At 44.3% G+C, this 7,754-nt stretch overlaps 1 protein-coding gene across 5 annotated transcripts; it reads left to right on the top strand.

Moving 5' to 3' along the window:
* Window positions 1-71: 71 nt before the first annotated feature.
* LOC135385542 (testis-expressed protein 9-like) lies at window positions 72-7,754 on the top strand. 5 transcript variants are annotated; one of them, XM_064614907.1, is made up of 4 exons: window positions 72-429; window positions 3,548-3,668; window positions 7,268-7,399; window positions 7,467-7,754. In XM_064614907.1, exons 2-4 carry the CDS (start codon window positions 3,579-3,581, stop codon window positions 7,551-7,553), a joined length of 309 nt encoding a protein of 102 aa, XP_064470977.1. In that variant the 5' UTR covers window positions 72-429; window positions 3,548-3,578; the 3' UTR covers window positions 7,554-7,754. The 5 variants fall into 5 exon arrangements, with proteins under 5 accessions (XP_064470977.1, XP_064470974.1, XP_064470976.1 ...); XM_064614904.1 differs by having other exon boundaries at window positions 3,370-3,668; XM_064614906.1 differs by having other exon boundaries at window positions 72-1,810; window positions 3,526-3,668.

The following is a 7,754-nucleotide window of genomic DNA, read 5'->3' as shown; positions in this document are numbered from 1 at the left end:
TAATAAAATGTTTAGGTTCCGTTGTGTGATCTCACGTTTTCTTCTATGCTGGTCGATAGCGCGCATGCGCATACATGGCCTTCTCTGAGCTTGTTTTGGTTTTTGTAGATGTTTTGACAAATTTTGTTGCGAATCGAAGTACGTGCGCGTGCGCTGTGCGTTTATATTTTATCATTTCTGCATTGTTTCTTTTCGTCTTTTGTACTTACAGCTTCGGTTAGCGGTGTTAGTAGTGCCTATGTGACGAACACTTGGACCGCATTTCATGTTGTACGGTAGGCGCGGAACATGCTGAAATCAACCTGAAAGTTGTCTGAGAATTGCCCGAGGAATACGCGGCCGTCAACGTCAAGTAGCGATTAGAAAGGGTTCTGCTCCTTTTACGGGTTGCTTTCCCGCTCTGCAGGCCTAGCTCCTCTACTAGGATCTGTACGTGCTTGGCACTGTGTTTTTCCTAGCCTTCCTAGCAGATGTAATTCAGGCTGCCAAGTTGGTGGAGTTCGTTATGCTGGTAGTGCTGCACATAGGAGCACGCATGTAAAGTGTTGCCTTTCAACGATACACGCATAGTGTGCTTCAGCACCCGTCTGTTCCGTTAACGTTTCAGTTAGACGTAAAGAAGAAACCGAGGGTACATGCGCTGTGCGTCTGTATTTTCATTTCTGTCGTTCCTTTTTTTTTTTTTTTTTTTTTTTTTTGTTCCAGGTCTCTCGGTTTCTTCTTTATATCTACGGTGTACCAACTAGCCTGCGCCCTCTCCCTCCTGTCGAACATTCCAGTTCACCTGCACAGCGAAAAAATAAATGGCGTATTGCTGTTTACACGCACGCCTCTTGCCTCGCAGTTTATCTAGCTTTTATAATGGCTGCCAAATAAACGTAATTTTATCATTATGAATAAGAAGTTGTATAGTTTCACCCTTTCCCATGTTGATGTTTGTGTGCGAGTTTACAAATGGCCAGTTTAAAAAAAAAAATGTTGGGTTAGCATTCTCCCCATCTACCACGCATTAAATCAGAGTATGCCCGTCTATTAGCCTCGTTTACATTTTAGGACAAGAGTACTGATGCACATGTCTTGATTGGGCACCGACGTTTGCTAATGGAGTGCCTGCAAATCAATGAAAAAAGGTCGCATACCAGATAACTCCTTCACTGATATCAGAAATTATGGCTAGCACACCATGCCCACTTGACCCACATGGCTAACCCTGTTTCACGTGGGTCAAGCATATTGTTACATCCTTATGAGAGAAGTATTAGTACAGGAAACCCACAATGATAATAGCCTGAGCTTAAGCTACGAAAAAGACAGATGACACAGAGACAACTAACCCAGTCATCTCTTTTTGTCACCCAGGCACAGGTTTTTCTCATGACTGAACTCATCCACCAGCTCGCCTGGGTTTTTGTCCTTTTATCAGCACAGGAGACTCCCTTGCATTCTAAGGTTAATGCCTGTTCACATGGCAACAGCCCCCCAACACACCCGTAATTACAATCCCAGCAAAATACCACAAGTTTCCCAGCCACGTGCCTCCAATTTGTCCATTACGTATTGAGCAATTAAAGTAACGTAATTAAATAATTAGTAAGACTCGACAAAGTACCTCAATTCGGCGTTGGTGCCAGAAAATTTGGATACTTCGAGCATAACAGTATTATGCAAGCGAGCTGGTGTAAGCATGATGCAGGCAGCACATCCCTGAGTCTGGGGTGAAGACAAGGGGACAAACAAACAGTACCACACGTCAAGGCTGAATTCAAAAAGAAAAAAAAAAACAAGCAAGAAAACTCAAAGTAACGAAGTGGTAAGGTAGACGTTTTACCGTGGTGCTGAAATTCGTGCAATCCCAAGGCCCATTTCTTTGCCACTTATAAGTTTTATAAGAACATTTTGGATGTTGTTAGCTTCTAAATGGCAACCTTAGATGTAGAGTTCAAGAAAAAGAGAGAAATTGAGAAAAGGAAGTCGCACAGTCTCAGGTTAGGTCAGAATGGAAGCTGAGAAATCAAATTTGCCCAGGAGTTTCATCTTACGAGGGGGGTGTTGCAATTCCTTAAAGGGTGGCTGCTGTCATGCATGTTCATATAAAATGCATTCGTGTTGAGGTGCTGGGAAGATCCCTGTATGAAACCACTAGATTACCTCCTTTCTTTGTCATGGTGATGACAGTACAACAGGTAGCATCTCAGAATCTGCAATCTCCGGTTGGATTTTTCAAAAATTGTCTTTTTATATTCTGCGACAGGAATGGACTACTCTGATTTTGCATATTTGATCATTCTTTTGCGAAGTCTCAGAAAAGCATGCTACCTACATCCAAATGTTTTTTTTTTTTTTGCCTTTTTCCAGTTGTAACAAATTTCATGATTTTAGGTGTTGATAATGTTAAGGCACTAATATCGCAACTGCGTTAATGTGAATGCTAATTGTGAAATATTGAAATGTCAAAGTAACAGTTTTGACACACTGAGAAAATGAAAAGACTCCAATGATTTAGGAATCCTCTACACAAAGTTACCAATCTAATCAACAAATTATTAATGTACCTCTTCGATGTGATACACTAGGATAAAAGCTGACTACAACACTATCATTTCGATTTATTTGTCTCTCTTATTTTCAAGTTAACTTAGTTAATTAAGACACAGACAATGCATGTTTAGGGCCTTGTGCTTTAGGGTTAAACCTGGTTAAACCATTTTTACCCCCCCGATTCGCATCATTGTCACCTTGGGGAAAAACCCGAAAACCCCCGAAGACGAACTTGCCAAAGTGCAAAGAGTCCACCAATACAGGCAGAGGAGAACGCTACTTCATTGCATTACATGTGCATTGTACTGCACACCAGAGTATTGACAGAAGGGAAAAAAAAGAAACAGGAATTGTTTTTCGGCATGTTGTAGCTCATGAGATACAAATGCTCAAACACACTTTTGTGACGAGCTCTGACATCAGAAGAATGACAGCCTTCGCTATTCCTGTTGGTTCTTGTATGTGACCTCTCGCGCGGCTGAGTCACTGGCCCGAAGATGCCTGCTGTCCAGACACAAATTTCTTCATGTCTGTTGCCTCCTTTGCTGTCAGACTTGGAACAGACCCCTACTACTTGGAACAGACCCCTTTCTACCCCTTTCCCTCCCCTGCATCTAATGCATAAACAAAGCTGGCAGTTCACGCAGCGCCCTCACACGTCCCCCTACCCTTGATGAGTGCATGTTGGGTGATGATTGGGACGGCCTTTGGGTAGGTCCTGCAGGCATGTAACAAAGCACAGTAATCGTGTAAACAATATCCATGCATCATTAAGAACAAAGTACCAAAATCATGCTATAACAAGTACATTATTGTAATAATCATCCATAGCTTCCGTCAAAGCAATCCGGCTGCCTGCAGCAGGAACTTCTGCAACCCCCTCCAGATGCACATTTAAAAATCTGCATGAACAGCACATGCTGGAGTCTATAACATGGAGCATATTCGCAATTGTGAGGTTAAATGCTGGTGACATTTGTATACCAGTCTACACAGTTTACAACTGCAGCAGAAGCTGGTGAGCCTCACAGCAGACAGCAATGAGTGACACGGCTTACAGCAAAACGTCGGAGACTTCAGAAGACCCCGAGAAAGGTGCACATGAGGTCAGCAAGCGAAAGCATTCACTGGTAAGGTCACTACTCAGTTATTTTTATTACGTGCAAAATAATACCCGTCAAGATAAAATTTGAAAGAAACTGTGCTGCTGTGCATGCACAACGAAGAAGCAGCATGGGACCCGCAAACTGATTACGTTTTGGTTAGTGTGAAACATGACGGAGCAACACCAAGAGGTTTGCGCAAAAAGGACAGTGATCATCCTTGTCTTCTTCGAGATTACATGTTGCAGTTCACAGCAAAGGGCAGGCACTGAAATTATTTTATACGCCACTTTGTTCTAATATAGCAGCATGACCAAAATAATACCCACGGGCTGTCGCTGTGAATAGAAAACGCCCTGAAACTATCGGCAAGTCCCTGTAAGAACCAAAAAAGGAGCAGGCTGCATAAGCAGTTCATAATCTTGGCCGTTATGACATAGTGTATAGCGATTCCATGTACCGGTATTGCGAACAAACTCCATAGCAGTGATTGCAGGTTACAGAGACCTGTGAACAAGGCGTGCTCACTACTCAAACGGGGATAATCGTCTAATTGTCCAGCCAATCAATATCATGTTTCTAGCCACCATAACCATTCTAAACAAGCCTCCTCCACCCAAACAAGCAGCCAGTCGTAGCTGGAAGCTCTTCTCGTTTTACCAAAGCTTTTCATGCACATAATAATATACACATGCTCAAATTACGCATACATTATGACACAAGGTTATACGCAGTCGTCTGGGGTTTCGGATTTGTTGTGTAGCGCTGTAGCAGACTCCTGGAATTTATGCAACACGTTCCAGTCTAAACAAAGCCCGACCGCTGCTAAACGTGACGTAATTCTCCAATCACAACCCTGCTTTTAGGAGCTTACACGTGGAAATGCATCCAGCTGAATGGCAGCCGCTCTCAGGTTCAGGCTTTTTTCCCCCGTTTGTAAACATTTGTGGCAATTGGCTGATGCAGACGACGCTGTGACTTTCTATGCGTAGTGAAGGTGGGTAAGGAAGCTTATGCGACCAGGTGGGGACATCGGGTAATTTTGCCGAATATCCCCACAGTTACCGTTACCGTGGTACAGGAAGCCACCCATTCAAGGATGCTGAGCCAACATGTTTCCTAGGGTGGGTAGTTCTACAGGGTTACCACAATCTCAGAAAGCATCCCAGAGGAATACATGACATTTCATCTTGTGTACAACCATCATCTTTCCCATCCACCTGGTGCACTAAACCGATGCCACCTAAATACAGAAGGGCTGCTTAAATCCTCTTCGAAACTTCGACATATAAAGTCAGGACGTTGTCTACTTCAGCCAATCGCTGCAGACGATTTCTAACACCAGTTTTCTGTGGCTACCAGTGGCTACCCTTGCGGCTGATGGTGGCCAGTCTCTGTAGCTACAGCCGCCGTAAGCACGGCCGCGACTGGTGGGCCCTCAAGGACTGAGCACAAGTTTTTTAAGCGATGAGGCTTTGTTTCAAGGTGCTGTTGATCAAGCCCTCAACGACGAGCAGGCTGACCGCACCGACCCCCGAATGTCCTCCCCCGATATCCAAGTTGAGGAGGACGAGGAGGCAGCGAGCAGTATGGGCCAAGCGAAGGCTGGCACACAGACACAAACACAAAGCTTCCAATGTCCAAGAACAACGAAATGAGACAGTCGTAGAAAAAGACCTGACAGCTGTGTAATGGTCAGCATGTTTGACCAGCAAGAAGTGTGCAGAGATGTTCATGTTCTACTGCCGACTTATCGATGATTGCCTCATTTTGCAGCGAGCAGTCCTTGAGCAGTTTAGGTTAAGGTGTTGTCCCACACCACGCAGCATCCAAACAGCTTCACTGTCAATTCTGCCACTTCCTCCTCTTTCGATGACACTCTTAGTTTGACACCACATAGATTAAGCAGGTCTGATCACGTGACAGGGTCATTATAGGAGCAGTGCAAGCAGTGCAATTTTTAGTTCTTAACTGCGACTGGTTGCGTGACAAATATCACGTGTTTTTGCACGAGAACAATGATCGTAGCTGAACTGCAGTGCAACAGAGCGCTCTTTGACTTGCACGCTCTGTAGAATCTCTTGCAGTCCTTCGGAGAACCCCATCCAAGAATGAGAGACGTCACTCTGTGATGCACGTGGGTGTGCCGATTGGGTGGCTCGAGGCACGATGTCAGCCGGCTCGATCAAAGCAAAATTAGTATGTAGCCAGCATTGCACTTAGCAGACCAATCTCCAGTGGCAAATGAGAGTTCATCGTCCCCTCATGTCACGGCAGCGGGACTGGGTGGTGTCTCAATGGTTTTACACAGGGATTGTCGCAGCACCCCTGTGCTCTTCTGATCTGAATATAGGCTGCTCATTTTTATTCGTTACAGACTTTTAAATAAAAAGCTATGAGAGAGGCACGGACGCCGTTTTTGCAGGCTGATTATACGGCCAGGTGGACGTTCTGTCAAAGAGAGTACGTAACAACTAGATGACCAACAAGCTCCCTAAGATGAGGCAAATCCCTATGTTTTGCCGTTAGGCGTGTTGCACATTTTTCGGGGCAGTTTTGTAGGTTCAGTTGCACATGACAAGACAGAGCTCTCTGAAGAATATATTTCACACGAACGCTCTTGATACTAAATGCCATTTGCTTGCTCCTTTATGACCCCACCAAACATGGCCCTGCTTTCAACCGTAGAGACGAGCCACAATCAGTGGCGTAGCCATGGGGGGGCTAGGGGGGGCTCGAGCCCCCTCTACCTGCCACGGACTGACCCACACAAATCGTGCAAATCCGAGAACATAATACTATATGGGTGGGGGTAGTGTGACGATCGCGAAAGTTCTTGCAGTTCATGGCGTCTATCTAAGAAGCACTCTTGAATGGTTTTCAAAGTATGAGCTTTTCAAAATACTTCCAATCTCGTGACACCACCTCATTGGTCATGACAGCCTATACATGTAATCGTACTGTGAACGTCTAAATCAACTATTTTTGTTCCTTTTTTTAATCCTCAGTTTGCAGTGTGCACAAGTATGTGTGTGTTGTCGACACAGGATCAGCGGGGGGGGAGTTTTCGTATCGAGCCCCCCTACCTTGGAGGTCTGGCTACGCCACTGGCCACAATCGTACTTTGTGCATTTGAAATTGCTTTAGGCTATTGGGTTAAGCGGATGCTGTTGCCGCAACTGTTTGTCTATGAAGCGAAGTGGGAAAAGGTGGCATCAAGAAGGGTTGCCTGAAGTGAAGCAACGGTGCATAGGGTATGTTGGACACAAATCATGCTTGTAAAGTCTATGAGCGGTCTACCACGGTTTCTGTCGATAAATGGATGTGGCTTCAATGTGGCTTCATTGTCGGGCAGTCTCCCAACTCATCAAACAATATCTTTCAGTAGAGCCTTTCTGTTCCAATGAGTGTATCACTGCTACAACACGTGCATATACAGTCAAACCTCGATATAATAAAACACTACATACAATGAAATTCGCGGAACAGCAAAGTAATTTGTATTCCGTGGCCTCAACTGGCTGCCGTATGTTGCCAGGCTCGATACAACGAACAAAATCGTTCCCCGTGAGTTTCGTTATATCGAGGTTCGCCTGTTGTGACGACACGTTTTCTAAATATTTCAGTTGCTTGGCAAGTCAAACAAAGTGATTGCAGAGCTCACAGAAAAGAATCAACAGCTTGAAAAGCAGAAGTTGGACCTACTCACACTGATCAAAAAGCAGATGAAATTAATAGATATCTTGAAGAAGCAAAAGGTATGTTGTCAAGTGAGACATTTTGGAAAGTCACTTACCAAAGTGTACGTGTATTCTTTTTGTGCAGATTCACCTAGAGTCTACGAGAATTATACAGTTCACAGAAGAAGAGCTGACAAAGCTATTTGCAATTGAGCAAAATGATCCAGTTTAAGATGGCCCAAACATATTCCAATGGCTAGAGTTTAAGCATGTTCCTCGGCACCACAAAGCATTGTTTGTCTTCAGCATCCCTCACAAATTAGCCAGCACATATAGCAGCAGTACTACCACTAATGCATGCTATTCATATCAGTATTCCACTTGTGCGCTTCTAAGGTTACAGAACTATTAAAACTGAAATTTTTAAAATATG

Source organism: Ornithodoros turicata, chromosome 2 (genome assembly GCF_037126465.1).
Source record: "Ornithodoros turicata isolate Travis chromosome 2, ASM3712646v1, whole genome shotgun sequence".
In the NCBI taxonomy this organism is placed as follows: domain Eukaryota; kingdom Metazoa; phylum Arthropoda; class Arachnida; order Ixodida; family Argasidae; genus Ornithodoros; species Ornithodoros turicata.
Note: the sequence above shows the minus strand (reverse complement) of the source record. Positions and strands in the feature narration are given on the sequence as shown.